Here is a 22,525-nt window from a genome sequence, read left to right as displayed (position 1 = left end):
AGCTGAACTAATGATAAACCTGATTTGAAAAATGTGAATAACAAGAGATCAGCATTACGTACATGGTATAGTTTAAAGATATATAGAACATTTGCAGAAAACATATACATCGCAAAATATCCATGTTAAAAGATATCAAAATAAATAACTTAGTTTAATTGCATAACAAATCTATTACCATAATTAACATAAATTGGTTGAATCTTCACTATTTTTTTTTTCAATATGAGATATAGTTTACAAGCGAATAAAATAATTATGAAACAGTTTGGTCTGATTGCCCTCTCTTTGCATACGTATTTGTTTCATTTGACTTGATTTCTATGTTTACATATAGGCGATGACATTTATAAAACAAAGCACAAAATTTACATTAAAATTAGCATACATTTCATTTTACAACTTAATTGTCTTTGCTTATGTCTTTGTGCATTTCATGCAAACGCAATTAATTGAAGGTATGAGAATTTAGATTAAGTTAGTAAATTAGGAAAAACATCCACATTAGCATCTTATAATGTTAAGTTTGTCTGATTGTAACAACAAATAATATCAATTTTGTTTATAACTAGTTGTGATGTCAGCTGTTCTAATAAATGAATTGGCAAGATATCTAATTTGAATTCAATGTTAGCTCCACCCTACCCTTCTCTAATCTGCCCCTACACCTACACATATATCCTATCCTACCATACCTTTCCTACTCTTCCTTACCTACTCTAACTATTTTCTTCTCTTCTCTACTTTTTTAGCATGTTAAGATGTCAGACGTCCAAACTAGGGGTTGTGGTTGAAGTCTTCTCAGGTTTCGAACCATGTTCCTCATATTACACCAATTACTTGTAAGTTTAAGGATGCAGTCTCGAAAGAAAACAGAACTTTTAGCCACTCGAGCTTTAATAGTTACACGGCAGTAAAGAAATGAATTGTTAATTCTTGTAATCTTTAGCACCTATATCATCATCTTTGGATAACTTAAAACATAATGGTTTCTTTTAGGTAAATATACATAGATAAATATAACAATGTAGTTAGCTACTTTTATTTACCTACAAGTTTTTCAAGTTTTTTCTACGTAAAAACGAAATATCACATAGCTGTCAGAGAAAAATGTACAACACACAATACTAGTTCTTTAGCCTGATTTAAACGTGCTTTTAGATTCAGAGTATATTCGAAATTAATAATTTAGATTAGCTTTTAGATTAAGATTTAGATTATCTCAGTTAACCAGATTATGCCAGTCTGATATAAAACCAAACACAATCTTATTTCAAATGTTTTATATCATGATACTAATGATAAGTTTATATTTAATGTTTTATATAATAATAATAATAATAATGATAATAACAATCATCATTATATCCATAATAATAAAACAAATTAACGCAAAATAGTAGATTGGTCTCCTAACTGAAAATGTTACTGAGTTTCAATTAGCATGTGGTGTTTTGATTATTTACATGGTATTCAATATACATTGAATGTATAGCTATAATGTCTAAATTGCAATTGTTATCTCCCCCCTCCATTTGCTTGTATCTATTTCAACCTCAAACTATCTCCGAAGGGTATATATTTTTTGTTGTAATCATTTTTAACTCTGCATTCACTTTTATCTTAATTGATTCTTTGATTTACAACAGTGTGAAAGTGCGGTCGAATCTATTGATATCATCGCAATGTTACGTAATTACTATAAAGGCTGATCAAGCACATTTTTGAAAGTTAATTTATAGGTATTGATTGAAAATTATTGTTTTTACCTCTGCAGTGATTCCAACGAATGAAAAAATTTTACATACCTATGTGACACACAAAAGTGTTTTATAAAGGAATTGTATTCGTTTAGTTAAACAATGTGTAGTTTAGCTTAATTGTGAAGTTTAAAAACTTTAAATCTAGGTGAAGACTTTATATAACATGAGACATTGCAATTAATTACTCTAAGTATAAAACATTACGTTATGCATGGAATGTTGAAACAAATATAAGCATTATTAATAAACATATGAAAAATTTCAAGTTTTACATTAGAAAATTTCTTGTAGATATATGGAACAAGTACAAATTTATTAGTACGACGCCCATAACAAAAAAGGGATATTATTCTTGAAAAAGTTACATGTGTAGGGTCGAAAACATGGTCATCAGGAATGCTCTATCGTTACAGCCGTTTCCCTATAGTAAATTAAATTTAAAATTGTTTAGACAGGTGAATTTTATGTTAATCTTTGCTGGATAAATTTCAAAATATGACACGCATGTATTTGTGTTTACTGAAATGACACCAGTTTAATGAAAACATTGGTCGATCCAATGCTACTCATGAAATGCACCTTTGTAAAAAAGTAAATTATAATGTTAGTGGAAATGGAACAAAACCTTTGCATTAAGAAATGTTTACAGTATGTCATATGATTTTTACTGCAACTTAAATGTCATTTTCAGTCATTAATGAGACAGGCAGCTGAGTTTAAAACTAATTAAGAAACAAAATTCATGAGACGTTTTCTGTTTTACACCAATTATCATGTAAATATCGTTAAAGAGATATAAGTGTTATTTATAAATATTTTTATAAAAGAAAAAATATTATAAACCTGACAATGTGTTTGTATGTCTGTCATATTTGCGAATTAACAATAAATTTGATTATGTATATTGTTGCAGTGCATTTTTGAAAGCTCATGTTTTCTCTCACCTCACCTAAACAATGTGTGTTTAATAACCGTTCTTCAACTTAGCGTCAGATGGACTTATTTCTAATTTACATTATATATAATGTCATAACATTTTTTTTAATCAAGCATGTAAAATTTATATGAAATAAGCAAACTATCTAATCGATTAAATACTATTCTTTAGTCGTGTTGTTTTGCACAATGCAAAATTATTTCCATAAACATATAGGTTTATATTAGAAGCATGCGTTATTCAGTATTTAGACAAAAAGAAAAAACCTTCTTTTCACTGCAATTACAAATCGATTAAAGTAGGAGAATGAGGCGGATTTATGAAAGCTTCTGCAAATTTATCACATAAATTAACAAAATTCTAAATTTAAAATAATTGATCAGTATCCTGACTCAACAAGATTCTCAGTAAATGAAAATATTTTTACAAATGAAATATACTATTTTTTAGTCACGTTTTACTCCGAAGGATTTGAACCCAGCATTGAGTTTTTCAATTTCCATGTTACCAAAGTAATAAATAATATATGGTCTTATCATCAACGTCGATAGACATTTTTAAACTAGCTATTGTGAAATATCAAAACAATCAATACTGACAAAAAGGATCACTATAATGTATTACTGTTTGGCTTTTCAAATATCTAATATAAAGGAACATGTTAGGTGAATTTTAAGATGAATGCTGTTCATATTCAACACGTGTAGCGCAAATACCACTAAATTTCTCTTGTTTTAGTTTTTGTTTGTATTTTGTTACATTTTATTTTGCTTAATAATTCATTTTGTTATTTTTATACTCATTGTATATGGCTAATAAATCAATTACTTTCATTCGAAACGTGATGCAAACATTTCGTATGTCAGGGTTTTTCCAGATAAAATGAAGTGTTCACTACAACACGATGTCATTTTACACCAGAACAAGGAATGTTTGACAATACGTTAACAGTAATCTTGTTATATTGTCAAGTTCAAGATGACTAATTTGGGTATTATCACTGTATTAGGCATTATTTTTACAATTTTTTATTAATACACTTTTTTATTTAAGAACGTTGTTTGACAATAATTTTCTTTAATAAGTTCGTTAACGTGTCAAGTGTCCTTAAACGTTGCTTCTATTTCTTTTATATATGTACGCAAAATACGCTTTTGCGTTTTCCATGTTTTTCAAAAGTTATAACGTTTAGATTAATAAAGCTATGTCAACTCAATGGCCTTTTGGAAACACACGTTGTATTTGTTCAGACAAAACATTTTATTTCATAAATGTAATTTAAATTCGCAAGGACGTCATCTTTAAAACTTCTAACTTTTAAATGTTAAAGAAAAATAATGTCCATGAAAATAATTCGAAAGAATGTAAATGAAACCAAACCTATGATAAGTACAGTCAACGAGTGTAATACGTACGATATGCTATCTTACTCTCTTCAAACTGAAGTTATTTTAAAAAATTTAAGAACATACCGAATATTTGAAATAAGAGATAAATATTGTCAAAATAGTTCACATAATATCATCGCTAAATGTACACTGTAATATAAACAAAAACAAGCGTTTCCCTAAAAATAAAACTTAAAAAAATTGAAATCTTTTTACAAGATTATTTTAGTTTGTCAAGAATTAAGCTCATATTGGTTCTTAGGCTAGTTATGCACTGTTTTCTTCCGCTATAGCTTATCACCTAACCTGGCATACACATACCAGTTGATTTACACGAGATACTCGTGCATCAGTAATGTCATTAGATTAGGTTTCAAACAAATGTACTTTACATAACATTCGAGTTAACAGTTAGTTTTGATTAAAATTACGAGCAGCTGTTTAACACTTGCATTAAAGCAAGCCTGTTTTTTAAAGTTTGTTAAAGAAAACTAAACGAACGTTTCAAATACTAGACTAACTTATAATATTTTAATAGAATTATGTGCCCTTCAAAGAAATTGACCATCAAAAATGTAAATAAAAATAGTAAACAAAACAAGAAAGTTGCATTAGATTTTCAAGGGTGCAGTGTAATACTGAATTATAATCATCCTTTAAATATCAAGTTCTTGTTTTCATGACGTATAAAATATACGGGTTTTCACAAAAAAAACCGCTTCCGTGATTCGTTACTTAAATTGTAAATTTAAAGAGAAGTTCTGTTTAAATAGGTGTGTCGGAATGTTAGCAAGTACAAGATCAGTTTCAAAAACATGACACACACGTTCAATTTTTGTTTAAATGACACCAAATTCATCTAAATGAATGACATAAAAAGATTATAAATTGTTTTTACATGAAGCAAATGTAGGGTTCACATATAGGAGATGATCATGAACAATTGCAACCAAATAATATTAAAAAGTGAGTATTTGACATGTTGAAAATAATACATGACTTCAGTTTAACCGAATAACATCATGTACCCCAAACTTTCTTTCGGTTAACATCACTATAACAAAAGAGACAGTATTTTGAATTTCATATTTTAATATGGAACGCCTTTTCTGTTTCATTATACTTATCTTTTTACAATTTCAGGCATACACCATTTTGTTATATTGACATCAAAAATTTCTTTCAATAACATCAAACAAAACAAAATAAGCTGAGCTTGGTAATTAGATTGGAAGATTTCTTTTTAAATTAACCATAGCTACAAATACCAATGACTGGCGCATAAGTGCACAAGCGAAAATGTTTTGAAAAAAAAAGATATAAACAATGTATATAAATTGTATAAATTAAGTTGAGATGAAAGCAAAATAGTGAAAAGAGGCACGCTGTCCAACATGGTCAAAATAAAAAAACAACAACATTGCAGCATCAGTTTGAATGATCTGTATATCGAAGGTATCGGTGAGTGTATGCTACCGTTCGTGTCCGTTAAGTGACACTTTCGCGCCATTCAATAAAATTCCGCGCCATTCAATAAAATTCGAGTTACGATCCCCAATTAAAAGAAGATGTGTGTCTTAAACAAGAAACCAATGATTGGAAAAGTATCAGAATGAGACATTAGTTGGAGTGGTGAGCGTTGAATGACAGATATCTCTCATAAGATAAAATTCAGAAACCCAAACAACTTGTCTAAAAAAATTGCATAATGTGAAATTCTCTATATTTGCCCTTCAATATTTTCCTAAAGAGTTCGAAAACATGTAATTACCAACCTATTTGTCTTTCTTTTTCTTTAATTCGAAGGTCGACTTTTACCTTACTCAGTTTCATATTCATGTATTGCTATACGCCTTCAATATTTCCAATTCTTCAAAATATTTAAATTACATCTGAAATCTTAATATATATGTCCTGTTTTTGATCGGAACCGAGCCTATGTTCAATTATTGCGGGTATTTTGTTTTCCTTTTTAGGCGATTGAGTTAAACGAAGAACATTTCATAAAAAAAGGAAACAAAAAATACTTTTGAAACTTCTTTTTCTTAAAGGGGAGGGTTTTTTCTACTTGTTTATTGTTCTTTTCTATTGTCGGCGGGGTGGGGGCTTGGGGGCTTATACATTAAACAACAGGTTTAATAATATATAAACAAGACAAGAAAGGAAGATTGCAATTGTTCTTATGTCAAGAAATATATTTTTGTTTGATTGTTTACTTGTCAATGAAATGTTAAAATGTACGTTTAAAACATAGATGTTAAATGCAGACAAAAATTTAATTAAATTCGCAACCTTTATGTGTCTTTCACTGTCATGTAATAGGTATCAAGAGGTGCATTGGAGGGGTAAATTACATTGTACTTTATAATTATTTATTTAATTTATTAACGGGTATTCTTACTACTAAGTAGCTTTCCAGCGACAAGGTTCGAAAGCAGACGGAACTTTAGTTATTGCTGAGATATCTTTCGTTGTGTAAGATGACGCAATTTCTTTATAAATGAACAAAACCATATATAGCAGATACGTATGAATGTAGAACCAATAGTAGCATTTCTTAGCTATTTAAACGGTAGAACCAAAGATCATCATGCACATATCTTTACATAGCAGATATAGCACCGCCTGGAACTGCGCAACACTTCTAATACAAATAGTTATATTTCCCAGAAGAAAACATAACTGTTTCATAAATAGTCAATTGTGAATAAAATAACAGAACACAGATTGATTGGAATAAGGCCGTGACTTTATTGTGCTTTTTGGTGAAAACAAATATCATCGTCAAAAAATATGAAATGAATGAGAAAAATATGAAAGACAGCTCCCAGCTAAATGCATGGAAAGCTACATAGCAACGCAAAGTGCTGTAAACTATGATAATAAGCTCTGAAAATGCTAAACTCTGCTTGGACTTACCGCTAAGAGGTCAACGATTAAGAATATAAAGCGGCGTGGCATTTTACAAGAGTAAAACAATAACAAAGCTAAAGAGAAATTGGGGCAAATTGCTCCAATTAAATCTCTTATCAATGAGATATTTCTTGACGACAACATTTTTATCAAATAACGAAATGCACATTTTGTGTGTTGAGGGCCACTTAATATTTCAAGAAATGAAATTCGCCACTAATGATTTTCATAGTGAATGCACGTATTTGCGAAAGGAAAATGTAAAGATTTGATACAGTTGATGCCTTGGGTTTTCCTAAGTAGTTATTTGTTAATTATTTTCATAACTCGTGCGATGAAATGGCAAAATGTTTATTGGATACCAGTCTGAGCTCGACTACCCTGAAATATGCATCAGTGAAAATGAAGGAAAAGCGAGAGAAGTACATGTACACATTTTTAATAAAATAAAATAAGGAAATTTTTAAAAACAAAAAAGGGGGGTTGGAATCTTAGCAAATATTGCTAATATAATATACATCGCAATCCATAAAAAAGCCTGAGCTAAGCTTAAGACCGGTAGGACAGGGGGACTTACATGTCTGTTTCAACAAAGCCGGGTGTTAGAGGTATGTAGCAAAGACAACGCGGCGATAAAGCGATATGTACGGACCTACACGTACATATCAAACACTGCTTATTCAACTTTCGACTAGCCACTTAAAGGCGTCGGCCGGGAAGTTGATTTTTTGCAGCCCTATCCAAATAAGACACAGGCAAAATTATGGACAGCTAAATGGCCGCCCGCACGGTCACAGGCCCCTCTAACGGTTATAGGCGCACGCCCAATAACACCAATATAAGAGATAACCGCCGAACGCAAGGTGCTGTTACAAACGGTTAACCTAGAAAAAAGTGAGCACAAAGATACTGCTGCGGTATCATTAATTAGAAAATAAATACTAATAGCTAGATGTGCCAAAACACTTTTTGCTCACGACGCGGACATTTAAGCGTTTTGAAAATTATAAAAAAAAACAAAAACAATCGTTTCTCCCGCCTTTCCTTCATAAACGATATACATGCGTAGTAGCATGCCGATTGATGCTATGCAGCCGCACAGTACAGCATATGTTTTGGGACAATTATCTCTGGAAAAAAGATTTGCTTGGTAGAACCATTGACCTTTTCAAATAAAACGGTTTTGGTCATCAAAATACATAGGCAGTAAGACGATCAAACGGGAAATATAATGAAGTAACTTAGATAAAGAGACTATTAGCTAAAGATTTCTAAAGGGAAACAAACAAAACTTGGCAAACACAAGGTAGCATTTTAAATCAGGTCACTTCCCGCAAAAACGTGGAAAACTGAGGTGCCTTTAAACAGACCAAAGACACTGCAAACAAGGTCGTCGGTTCGAATCCTTTATCTTTTATATACTCGTACATATATTGAATGAAGTAGAAGTTTCAATTTCTTATTATTTAATGATAATTGGCCCTTGTTTATAATGTATTGCTTAATTCATTAACCAATATGATCGACAATTTCAACTTCTCTTTAATTCGTTAACATTATCAATCAATTTAAATACTTAAGAGAAACTTTGGATTATAACTAATTAAAACGGCATATTTAATCAATGTTTAGAATTTGACACTGTTAAAAACGAAAAAAACAAACAAAACTTGTCGTAATGATGTTAAAATAGGAGGAAGGTCATATAAGAAACAACAAATATGCTTGAGTGGCCTGTCAAAGTTTAGTCCGACAGGCCGCTAGGCCGCAAACTTCACAAAATGATAAAACAATCAAAAAGTTCTTTTATGATTCCCTGTTTGTTTTATATATCTTTTTAAGCTGCATGCCTCCAGATGAGTCAAAATATTTCAATAAAATCTAACTTGAGAAATATGTACTATGATTTTAGGAAAAGTAGAATGATTCAAGATTCAAGTAATATTTTACATGTAATGTGCGATTAATGACTGATTTTTCAATATTTACAACTAGATTTCTACTGCGTTACATGTTCTAATGCAGTAAGGACTATTTATGCACATTTTGACACTTTTTGGTAATTTGCGTGGGTTGTAGATGCTATTGAAAATGTGCAAATTGCTTCCTTTTGGTTATTTCACAATATTATACATTCAAATACATTTTAAAAAAAAATCATGAAAAGTAGCGTGATTTTGGAGGCGTGCTGTTTTAATATCAAGAATTGTCTAAAGAACTTCACAATATGCCGTTTTTATTGTTTTTATAAAATTTCTACAACTGTAAAATTTTAGGTTGCCAGGCTATTCTTTATGAATATGTATTCTTCCTTTCTTTCTTTTACGTAACTTTAAAATGACTTCAAAATTAACTATGAGTCGACAAACTTCTACAACAGTAAGTTTAGACGGGTTTGATTTTCAGAAAAGACCCTCCGTTAAGAGTCTAACGGCATTTTTTAGTACAAGCAGGTAGTCAATCGTTTTTACATAATTTGGGTATGCTGAATCCATTTTTTGCTCTACCACGGCTGTACTTGAAGTCCTTGACCTTCAAAAGGTCAAATCAAAATGGCCGCCATTGTCCTTTACCATCTACTTAAAAAATTATTTTTTCTGGTACATATCGTATCGTATTTCCGTTAATCTACATGGAATAAAGTTTCAATTACTTTAAGGAATAATTGGCTGATAATTATACATGCTTTACACATTGACTGCTATGCCGGCCATATTTGATTTCAAAATGGACACCTTTTTAATAAATATAAGTAAAGTGCTTTTAAACAAATGGATCCTTCTGTAGGAATGAGTATCAAAAATTGAATAATGATATGAGCAACATGTCATGTTGAATTGTACACACTGTGTAGGTATACTGCACACTTTAATTAACATAATTACTTCAAACTATCACAGGTCATTCTTTTGGACAATTAATCTATATCAGGTGTCTGAGGTCCAAAATGTCTTACATAAAACCTGCACATTTTAATTAAATGTTTAAGTAATCTCTATTTTGATAGAATAGCGTTTGTGTAAACCTTTATGGACACTAGATCATTTTATAATTTGAATGCCAAGAGTCAAGGTCAGTATGTAAATATTTTAAAAATTGTCTGTCATCTTCACAGGTAAGCGACTATGTTTTTGAGCCCGCATGTCTTTGCAGCAATATCTTTTGTACGACCCGATTTCAAATAGAAAAAAAACAACATCAGAATCCCAAAAACAGCGATCAAATCGGCAAAATTGAAAACGTATTAGACTCGATTTGATTGAGCCTGTACATGATCGTTACTGGAAATTGCAAAGTACCGTCCAAGCACCCTAGCACCGGCCTACGCAAAATTCATATATCAAATGGGGAAATTGTGGGAATTGGAATTTAGAAACATCCGCAGATGTGTTTATACGATACTTTTTATTGTTGTATTGATATAGCTACTTTATAAAGGGTCGTATTTATCAATCAAACTTTAAACATGCCTACACATGGTTAAAAACAGATCATCTAATAGTATTTATTAATTGAAATAAACTCAAATAAATAGTAGTCATTTTAATCTTTATTATCTTTCATCTTGAAAAAAAGTCTCGCAAACATGAACCATAAACAGTCTACGAGCTTGCACTGTCTTAAGGTTAATGAATAATATAGAGTAAAACATTATAGGTCTACCGCGGGTATTTGATGATAGTACATTGTAGTACAAGCAGAAGATAAGACAGTTAATTGATACCAATTCTGCAATTAATATATTGACGATTCACTGCTGTTTACACTTTTTTATTAACACAGAATGACTTGATTGAGCATTTTGGTTTTTTGCTACTAAATTGTGTAAAATATATGCTGTCGAAGCCTATGTCTTTAAATTTACTTAACTGAAAATACGAGTTTTTTGTGCGTTTTGTCTTAATTCAATGGTATTTATTCATTGTCTTAGTTATTATCAACGTCTACATTATAATTATGTCACTTTGCCAAGGACGCTGCACCTTATTCAATCTCATGTTTTAAAATCATTCAAGTGACTAAGATATATTCAAATCTTCATACTTATTTTGTTCTTGGCTATCTTTCAAGAAATTGATGAGTACATGTATTTTATTCCATTATGATATAACATATTTTTGATATCATTTTATCTCATATTTTTTCAACTATCAACCCATAAAATTACTTTGGTATTTTTTTAGTGTAATTTTAGTCACTAAAATTTGTTCCAACTATTTTTGGACTACCCTGACAATTATGTAAAACAAAGATAAACAAGGGCGTGCCACTTGAAATGTCTCCGAAGCTCGGCTCAGTTAAGGATCCATTACCTTTGTTGCTAGGTCGTGTTGGGGCTGCGTTTATTGAATGCCACCTTTCTTTGTTAATCTTCTTTTCCAATTTTTACGTTGAAGGCATGGTCACTGTAGACTTACAAGTTTTACAAACATTAGAAACATTAAGAAGCATTTAATTATATCATCAGTATTTCTTATTATTTTAAAAAGCATCCATGAATAAATGACAAAGATATAGACACAACCATCAATGTTCTAAATTGACCTATCTAGCTATCAACCTAGTAGTCCTAATGTGCCACAAATTTATGCCTAGTTACGCCAATATACATCCATTGAATGACAGAATTCATGACCGGACATGACCTTCAAAATATTTATATGAAATGAAATATGGCCTTTAATGTCTGAAATCTTACTTTATGCAATAATTCTTTTCTCACTCAAGACAAATTGTTTCAAAGTACTACGTATTTATTCTTACCTCCCGCTGAATAACACATATATGGATTGGACATGGCCACAAATGCACTCTCATATCATGACATTTGAAAAAACAAGTGTGACCTTGGAACTTTTGTCCGCTACATGTCGTCTTATAAAGAGGCGCCATATTTATCAAAAAATGATTTTTAATTCATCCATGAATGACAAAATCGTTAACCAGACTTTTTAGAGACTTTAAGGAAATATTTTGTTCGAAGGGAAAGTACGATTTTGGTCTTTGATTTACATCATCAGCTGGGTTTTACATGTGACTCATTGTCCAAAGCTCGGCACTAGTATGTAGAGGGTTCTATGGGATAAACACCATATGGAATATTTCTCTTACAAGAAGAAACTTTCTCTATTATTCAGGAAAGTAGTCTATTTCATGAAAAAAATATTTTTCGAATGCTAGCTTGGATGGCGATTCCTATATTACTTTGGAAATACTAAGACTTTTTTTAAATATCAGGTTGTGCATGAAAAATTGTTGACCGGGTTTCCCCACTTATGAACTTTTACAAAATTGCCTTTCTTGATAGACATGACCCTGATCTTTGGGCTGTTGAATTGGCTCTCAAACATTACACGTCCCAGTACTTGTTCTTGCGCAATTGACATTGACATAAGCAATAAACAAACAATTTTCATGGTATCCCTGTTTGAAGATAAAGTAATAATATAAGGTATATCATTTCCCAATCCGTTATAGGCCGTATATTTATTCCTAACTATTTCAAAATTCATATCTAAATGACAAAATACTAAAATGCACGTCTTTATTCAAGCACGTCCAAGTCTAACTTGATGAGTTGAGCTTCACACCTGGGTCTTTCTTATGAGTCATGACATTGTATCAATGTGCCACACATTAATGCAATTTATTTCATAATCTATCCAAAAATGACAGATATGGACGGGATTAAAAACGGACTGACAGGGACAAGCTCTTACTGGGAGATTTGTGAAGATGTCTGTTATCTTCATGTTTGCTTCTTACTCCAAAAGCAGCCTTATGACTCCCATAACCAATGATTCATCCTATAGGTCGGGGGTATACGGAATTAATCTAAAACCCAAATTGTGATCGCAAATACCCCTAACTGACAAAAGAGGACGCTCGGACAGATAGACAGACGGACAGATATTTGAGCAGGTCTCCTCTCAGGACGATAGTTTTAAAAAACATCGCAATAATTTCAAGAACATGCATTGTATTCTTAGAAGTATAAAAAAACATCTAATTGACAAAAGTGAACGCAAATATGACTCTCATTTACGTTGTCTTAGGGTATAAATTGTGACCTTTTTGCACCATTAAGTTTGTAGTTTTAATGGATGTTTTTTCAAAGTCTTTGCTTGGAAGTCTTAATTAGTATCACTGCACTTCTAGTAAAAGAAAACATGTCTAGTAAAATGCCTTCTTGTGCTTGTTTACTTTAATTATAATACAGAGTATAAAACATAGGAAATTGTCCGCCATTTTGAAAACCAAGATGGCTGCCGCAATAAATTTTATTGTTTTGCATCTATTCTTCTCGTCCACACTTCAGTAGACTAAAATTACCAAAGCCTTAAATTAAAATGCCACAAAATGTGTATATATCTCGCCCATGGGAGAATTAAAGTAAAATTAAAAAATTCAAAGGCGGCCATTTTGAAATTGATTTTTATAGGTCAAGGACTAAAAATACAGCCTTGGTAGAGCAAAAAATGAAATCAGCGTACTCAAAATAGGTAAGTAAGCCCAACTACCTGCTTGTACTGAAAAATGCCGTTAGGATGAACATTTTCCCAAAATCAAACCAGTCTAGTTCAGGCCACTGGGCCGCCAACTTCACGCCGCCATGCCGCTGAGCCCTTACTAGGCCACTGGGCCGCTAGGCTGCCAACTTCTCACTCAATCAGTATACATCTCGTGCATGAAAGAAATATTTCTACTTGATAATCTATCCAACAAATCAAGTTAATATTAAAGATCAATGCAAGTAATTACCTTTTACATGAATAGCGTGAATTAATGAGTCATTTCCCATCAGCACCTTGAACCATGCCATGCCGCTATCTATCACTCCATAACATCAACCGGTTCCTTCCTTGATATACCTTTGCTCTGGAAGTATTACAGCACGATTCGCGTTTTCACGTGTTCGTCTATCTGTCTATAGACATAGCTGCACACACCAGTCTGTATCAGTAATACTACAAAATAAATCAAAACCATGTACATCTGTACACGACTAATTATTTTCAAGCTCTGTGTTAAGTTTTTTTTTTGTTTGTATTACTTTTAACAATAACTTAGTATCTGTATTTAAAATCGAATTGTAAACTTTATTTTACATATAAAATAATGATCAGTCATGCGGAGACAGCCGAGTCGGGCAGTATTTGTATTGTACTTCTGCATATACATGTATAAGATTTACACAATTGACACGTGCTCGCGCCCACGCCTTGTGTCGCACATGAAGACTTGAAATAAGCAATCTTTCAATTTTTCATGACCCAATGGCAAAATGTCAGTGATAGTAAACATAAAAAACAACAACATTTGATATGTATATTATATATACCATATTGAACCAAGTTAGCAAATTTTGCGTAAGTTATAGCTCCACTGTGAAATGCATATTGAAAATCACTGCCATACTAAATTCAAAATGCACATTTTATAAAAGCAAAATTAATCAAAATAACATGAAATACTTATCTGAAAGACGAATTGGTGAACAGTTGAAAACCAGCTGTGGTGAACTGTTGAAGCATTCAAATACCGAGAGCCATTTTAATAAGCGATGTTTCCACGTCAAATTTTAAACTTTAAATGCGCAGCCTTTACAATGTACGCACGAAAAACTCGTGCTTGGTAAACTTACGAAAACCAGTTTTATCGAAATGTTTTACCGTTTCACACGGATGGGTTTTGAGGCAATTACACATATGCACCCGTCAAAAATTAAACGGAATTTATTTCTCAAAAGAAGATAAATCTTCTTATATGTAAACATCCTGTTTGAAGAAGCGTATCATTAATTTGTTGTTAAACTTAAAACTTTACACTATAAGGAAGATGTCTCCAGTACCGCCATTGGTCAAGCATGGCTTGTTAGTACAATACAATATTACCACCAAGTCTTCGACCTTTAAAAAGGAATTCAAATCCTTGAACAATATATTAAAACGCGTTAAATCATTTTAAAATAAAGCTATTAACAGTATTTATACCTATCTAAAACGTATGATGTATTCGGTTGCGTGACAAGTTTTCATTAAGAGTATTGTGATGATGATACACCAATAAATGTTATTAACATGTTTTAATCTGTTACATCTTATTGAACGTAATGTATTTCAATTGCTACTGTATTTTCTACAAAACAATAACATACATTTTGATTACATGGAAACGTGCATTGTTAAAACTATTACAATTTATTCCATATTTTATTTGCAATATTCAGCATTCACAATGCTGGCATATTCTTTTCATTTTTGAAATGTTTATCTCAATCATGTATATTTCTTTATAAATTAACATCAACAACAAAGAAGTAAATGATCACGACCTTTAAACAAAAACCTGTCAAACAGATGGAAAATTTCAGTGTGTATAAAACAGGTAGGCCTCTACTTTGTAGAGTGAGGAAGTTTTAGATAGTTTAAACGTCGTGGAGTTTAATTGAATAATTTAGATAGTTTGCGTTTAGCAAAAATTATCATACGTTAACTCGACTCTGTAGAAGGAATGTTTAAAAATAACAGTGCATAGTGAAGCAACTTCTTTTCCAAAAAAATATTTAAGATAATGAATATGTTTATTTTTATTTCTTGTAAATTTTAGATGAATAAATGTTTAATTTCGTAACCCTACTTATGTGTGACTATTTTAAAGAAAGAAAACGGAAGGTTAATCATAATTAACGGAACGTCGTTGAAATCGGTTTCATTTCAAATATGGATATAAAATTGTTCAAAATGGAAGTCAAACATTTTACGATGATTATGCTGTTTGGATTAACGCATCATAAAGGTAAATTTTTATGAGTTGTGCTCATTATAATTTAATCAATTATAACGATGGTTAAATTATGTGACCTATTTGTGGAGGAATTGTTGTAGTGTGATGTAGTTTGATCAATTAAAATTAATCACGAGCATATAAATTCCATCAATTTAAATTTGATTATGAATTTGAGTGTTTGACATCATTCAATGTTATAGATGGAAGAAAACAACACATCAAAACCAGATACAATCTATCCTTAGCGATAAACTAGTCATATATTATCTAACTTTCATGGACACATCTTGACTGAAATTAAACAATGAGTAATTACAGCAACATTTTCAACTTGTTATGTATTATTTAACGACAAACATGTTGTACATACAAAAGTGAAATAGTCCATTTAAATGATTCCTTATCTGCCTTAATCTTACATGTTTGTTTTTGCCAAAACTATTCTTCTTTTTTTTATTTTAAAGAAAAAATTTTGTTACAATAGGATGCATTTAGCATAGACAAAAATCGTCAGCACTTTTCTAACGGTCACATCTTACCGTCTAATCTTAATGAGGTAGAAAAGTGCTGGGCTCAATGTTAAAAGGCATGTCTTTAATGAACTTTTGTTGTTGTTTTGTTGTTGTTTTTTTCGAAATCATCTTTGAAAGATTATGATATTTTGCTTTCGTATCTTTTTCTGTACAGAATTGTTTTGTATTGCACGTATGTATATATCAAACAGTGTATCAAATTATACGTAAATAGACAAAGGTGTCGCAATGTGAGGCCATATGTACCTTTATCAAACATTTGTTAAATGTGAGTGAAAATAGATTGATCTTTTTTGTATGTTAGATAACGTTCTCGGTGTTTGACTTGATGTTTTATATAATGATGTATCAACTACTTTAAATGTAAGGCCGCGCCTTGTTAAATGCCCTTACATCAAGGTTAATTCATACATTGACTACTGAGATCATTGTCAATAATCAAAGTACTTAAAGTACAGAGAACTGATAAAGTATTGGAAGTAAGCATATAAATAAATTAGTAACATTAAAAGGTGGTTTATTCCAAAAATAAATAAAATTTGTAATCACTGTTGTTAGGGGTATAGCACGCTGTCTTTCGTCCTTCACGATCAATTATAAAGATGCTTCTTGTTATATATAAATCGGTAGGCAGAACAATGACCTTTGCAAAATCAATCATAAAACATGACACGCATGTAGCAATGTTGACAAACATGACACCGGAATCAATGATGTCGATTGTAATCATGTGTTATTTATTAAGTCTTTGCCTGTAACAGATAAAAATAACTCCCAACGGAAATGTTTTTAAACTAATGCAAGAAAAGGCAATTAAATGTTAGTAAACAACATGTGCGAGTATTAAATGATATTAAGTTTTTGTCAATTAATGTTAGCATTTGGCCGCACTTTACTATGTTTTTCATCTATTGAAAGAGTAGTTGAACTAATAATAAACTGACTTTTAAAAAAGTGATAAAAATAGATCAGCATTACTTACATTGTATAGATTAAAGACATATACTATTTGGACATTTTATAGAAACAAATAAATCAAAAATATCTATGTTAAAAGTATCTAAAAATTAATTTAGTTTATCGCATAACTAATCTATTTCATAATAAATTAAATGACATTGTTGAATCTTAATTATGATTTTAATATTAGAGAGTTTATAAGAAAATAAATTGATTCTGACCTGATGCGTACAGTTGGGTCTGATTGCCCTTTTTTGCATACATATTTGTTTAATTTGACTTGATTTCTATGTTTACATATAAGGTGATGACATTTATAAAACAAAGCACAAAATTTACATAAAATTAGCATACTTTTCATTTTATAACTTAATCGTCTTTGCTTATGTCTTTGTGCATTCATGCATACCGCAATTAATTGTGAAGTTATGAGAATTAAGGTTTAGTTAGTAAATTAAGAAAAACATCCACATTAGCATCTTATATGTTTAGTTTGTCTGATCGTAAACAAATAATATCAATTTTGTTTATAACTGGTTGTCATAGTCAGATGTTCTAATAAACTGAATTGCAGATATCTAATTTGAATTCAATGTTAGCTCCACCCTACCCTTCTCTACTCTGCCCCTACACCTACTCCTACTGCTACCCTACCGTACCTTTCTCTTATCTTCCCTTCCCTTCCTTTCCCTACTCTACTCTACTCTACTCTATTGGTCAAGTGGTTGAGGTGTCAGCCGTCCAATCTAGGGGTTGTAAGTTGAAGTCCTTCTCGGGTTTCGACCATGTTTCTCATATTACAGCATTGGTTGCTTGTAAGTTCAAGGATGCAGTCTCGAAAGAAACAGAACTTTTACACAATCGAGCTTTAATAGTTCAAAGGCAGCAAAGAAATGAATTGTTGTTTCTTGTACTCTTTACGCACCTACATTATCAACTTTAGATTATCTTGATAGTTAAACTTAAAATATATATGAGCCGCGTCACGACAAAACAAACATAGTGCGTTTGCGACCAGCATGGATCCAAACCAGCCTGCGCATCCGCGCAGTCTGATCAGGATCCATGCTGTTCGCTTTCAGTTTCTCTACTTGCAATAGAGTTGGTAAGCGAACAGCATGGATCTTGATCAGATTGCGCGGATGCGCAGGCGGCTGGTCTTGTTCCATGCTGGTCGCAAACGCACTATGTTGGTTGCAATAATGTCTAAATTGCAATTGTTATCTACCCCGTCTATTTGCTTGCATTTATTTCAACCTCAAACTATCTCCGAAGGGTATATATTTTTTTATTGAAATCATTATTAACTCTGCATTCACTTTTATCTTAATTGATTCTATGATTTACAACAGTGTGAAAGTGAGGTCGAATCTGATACTACTGATATCATCGCAATGTTGTGTAATTACTGTACATGCTGATCAAGAACATTTTTGAAAGACAATTTATATTTTATAGGTATTGATTGTAACCTATTGTTTTTACCTCTGCAGGGATCCTAACCAAGAAACAAATTAAACATACCTATGTAACACAGTTTAGCATGATTGTGAAGACACATATGTTTTACAAAGTTTACATTTTTGTGTAGAATTTAATAAAATGAGACAAATTTCTAAGCTGCTCGAAAGAGGGCGTTCATCGCAATTAATTATTCTAAGTAAAAACATTACGTTCTGCATGGAATGTTGAAAAAAATATAAGCATTATTAATAAGCATATGGAACAAGCACAAAGTTATTAGTACGAGCCCATACAAAGAAAAAGAATATTATTCTTGAAAAAAAATTACATACGTAGGGGCGAAAACATGGTCGATGTTACTGCCGTTTCATTTAGTTACATTTAACATTGTTTTGACAGGTGGATTTTATGTTCATCTTTGCTAGATAAATTTCAAAAAATGACACGCATGTATTTGTGTTTGCTGAAATGACACCAGTGTAAATGAAATTATTGGCCGATCAAATGCTACTCATAAAATGTACCTTTGTAAAAAAGTAAATTATAATGTTAGTGGAAATGTTTGACACAACCACACAAAAAAGGAACAAAACTGATGTAAATAACGCTTTGCATTAAGAAATATTTACAGTATGTTATATGTTTTAACTGCATTAACTTAAATGTCATTTTCAGTCGTTAATGAGACAAGCAGCTGAATTTAAAACTAATTAGGAAACAAAATTCATGAGACGTTTTCTGGGGTTTTTTTACCAATTATCATGTAAACATCGTTAGAAAGATATTAGTGTTATTTATAAATATTTTTTGAAAGAAAAATATTATATAGCTGACAATGTTATTTGTATGCCTGTCATATTTACAAATTAACAATAAATCTGATAATGTATATTCTCGCACTCCTCTCTTAAATGAATGTGTGTTTAATAATCATTCTTCAGTGTTGTTATATTTCTCTGGTCTTTTGAGAATCATTGAGTCAAGCAATTTTAAGTGTTGAGAATTGATGACCGCTTAAGGCCAGTGCTAGGGGACATGAGGGATGTTGCACTGTTTCATTATCCCTCATGTACAGACTCAATCAAACCGAGTCTGCTTTTTCATGAAATTCTGCTGTTTTTAATGCTTCAGAGTGATCACTTTTTTCCAGATATTTTAGTATTATTTCTATTTGTCATAACAATTTTCTAAAATCAAACTTGTAAAATGTGCATGAAATAAGCAAACTAATTACTATTATTTGCTCGTGTTGTTTTGCATTCTGATAGTCGTCATCTAGTGTCTTTAATACTTATAAAATCAAGTCCGTTGTTAAAAAATGTGCTAACTTTTTAATGGATTTATTGGATGAACCCCTCAATCAGACAAATAGTACATTGTTCCCAAGAAAATCATGCATTTTTTTCCATAAATACATATAGTTTTATATTAGAACCATGCGTTATCCAGTATCTTAAAAAACCTACTATTCATTGCAAATACACATATATTATTAGAAATTGATCAAAGTAGATGAATTAGACGGATAAATGGAATTTTCAGTAGTTAACAAAATTCTAAATATACAATAACTTATTAGTGATCCTTTCTCAACAAGATTCTCAGTAAATGAAAATAATCTAGCACATATAATATACAGTTATTTTATTCACATTTTACTCTGTAGAATTTTAAAGCAACATTTAGTATTTTAACCTCCAAGTTACTAGCTACCGAAATAGAGGTCAAAATATGCCAAAATAACCCGTACTGTGTTAGTAACGCAGGAGAAATATTGTGAAAAATACTTCAAAATTGGTAATAAATTGCAAATAACATGGGAATTATTACTTTTATTTTGAATCTTTTTACTATTCTTAAACTCTTAGTACGTTTTTCTAAGTTTGATGTTCTTGTAATATTTTAGTTCATCTTGAGGCGTGCAGCTTTAACACGTGCAACGCAAATAACACTCATTCTCTGTGTTGCGTGATAACTCATTTTTTTATTTTTATACTCATTGTATATGGCTCATAAATCAATTACTTTCATTCGAAACGTGATGCAAACATTTCGTATTTCTTTTTTTTTTCGATAAAATGAAGTGTTCACTACAACACGGTCATTTTATATCAGAACAAGAAATGTTTGACATTACGTTAACAGTAATCTTGTTATATTGTCAAGTTCAAGATGACTGATCTGTGCATTATTTTTACGAATACAATGTTTGTTGCTTCTATTTCTTATATATGCACGCCAAATACGCTTTTACGTTTTCCAATAGAGCTATGTCAACTCAATGACCCTTTGGGAACACACGTTGTATTTGTTCAGACAAAACATTTTATTTCATAAATGTGATTTGAATTTGCAAAGACGTCAATTTTAAACCATATAACTTAAAATATGAAAGAAAAGTAATGTCCATGAAAAAACTCAAGACAATACTCATTTGGTGTCTTTCTCAATAACCTTCAATGCATATTTTCTATAAAAAGGTTTCTTAAACGTCCTGATATTTTCTTTTTTTTCACAATTAATTTTGGTATCTGTTTACAACATACATTTACAAACAAGAAAAAAGCTACATGTACTTGCAGGGAATTTATACCTTACTCTCTTTTTTTAAACAAATTTTACCATGTATACATCTTTAGCCGAAAAGCCATGATGGTATGTCTTGATATTTAGAAACATGTTATTCATTAACGATATATCAACTTCTTCAAATGAATGACTTACATTCACTTTTACATAAAGTTATATCTGACTATTGTAAATGAAACCAAACCTATGACAATTACAGTTTTACAAGTAGTGCAATACGGACGGTATGCTTTCTTACTCTTCAAATTGAAGTTATCTTTTTTAAAAATTAAGAACATACCGTATATTTGAAAAAAGGGTTAAATAGTGTCGAAATAGTTCACATAATATCATCACTGATTTACATTGTTATATACACACAGTCAACAATTTTTCGTAAGATAAAACGTAAAAAATTTGAAATAATTGTACAAAATTATTTTAGTTTGTCAAGAATTAAGCTCATATTGGTTCTTAGGCTAGTTCATGCACTGTTTTTTCGCGATAGCTTATCACCTAACCTGGCATACACATACCAGTTGATTGATTATCAGATACGAGTCTGCACAAGATACTCGTGCATCAGTAATGTCATTAGATTAAGTTTCAAACAAATGTACTTTCATATAAGATTCGAGTTAACAGTTTGTTTTCATTAAATTACGAGCAGCTGTTTAACACTTTTATTAAAGCCAGCCTGTTTTTTAAAGTTTGATAAAAAAAAATTAAACGAACGTTTCAAATAATAGAATAACTTATAATATTTTTATAAAAATGTGTGCCCTTCAAAGAAATTGACCATCAAAAATGTTAATAAAAATAGTAAACAAAACAAGGAAGTTGAATTAGATTTTCAAGGCTGCAGTGTAATACTGAATTATAATCATCCTTTAAATATCAAGTTCTTGTTTTCATGACGTATAAAATATTCGGGGTTTCACAAAAAAAAACGCTTCCGTGCGATTCGTTACTTAAATTGTAAATTTAAAGAGAAGTTCTTTTTAAATAGGTGTGTCGGAATGTTAACAAGTACAAGATCAGTTTCAAAAACATGACACACACGTTTCAATTTTTGTTTAAATGACACCAAATTCATCTAAATGAATGACATAGTAAGTTTATAAATTGTTTCTTACATGAAACAAATATAGGGTTCATATATAGGAGATGCTCATGAACAATTGCAACCGAAAACGAATCGAAAGATTG

At 31.0% G+C, this 22,525-nt stretch overlaps 1 protein-coding gene across 3 annotated transcripts in view; it reads left to right on the top strand.

Moving 5' to 3' along the window:
* The window catches only part of LOC132743893 (mucin-2-like), a 71,925-nt gene that overhangs the window by 6,273 nt on the left and 43,127 nt on the right, over positions 1 to 22,525 (top strand). The window contains exon 1 of one of the 3 annotated variants that reach the window (XM_060732483.1): positions 15,647 to 15,800. The exons of the other annotated variants lie outside the window; for them this stretch is intronic. Coding sequence (XP_060588466.1) covers positions 15,725 to 15,800 — 76 coding nt within the window. The 5' untranslated portion in view covers positions 15,647 to 15,724. Of the gene's footprint in view, positions 1 to 15,646; positions 15,801 to 22,525 lie in introns of those variants that run through there. 3 annotated transcript variants of the gene reach the window in all.

This window comes from Ruditapes philippinarum, unplaced genomic scaffold (assembly GCF_026571515.1).
Source record: "Ruditapes philippinarum isolate M1 unplaced genomic scaffold, ASM2657151v2 ctg53_1_1_1_1, whole genome shotgun sequence".
In the NCBI taxonomy this organism is placed as follows: domain Eukaryota; kingdom Metazoa; phylum Mollusca; class Bivalvia; order Venerida; family Veneridae; genus Ruditapes; species Ruditapes philippinarum.
The sequence above is the reverse complement of the archived record's forward strand: the minus strand, read 5'-3'. Positions and strand labels throughout refer to the sequence as shown.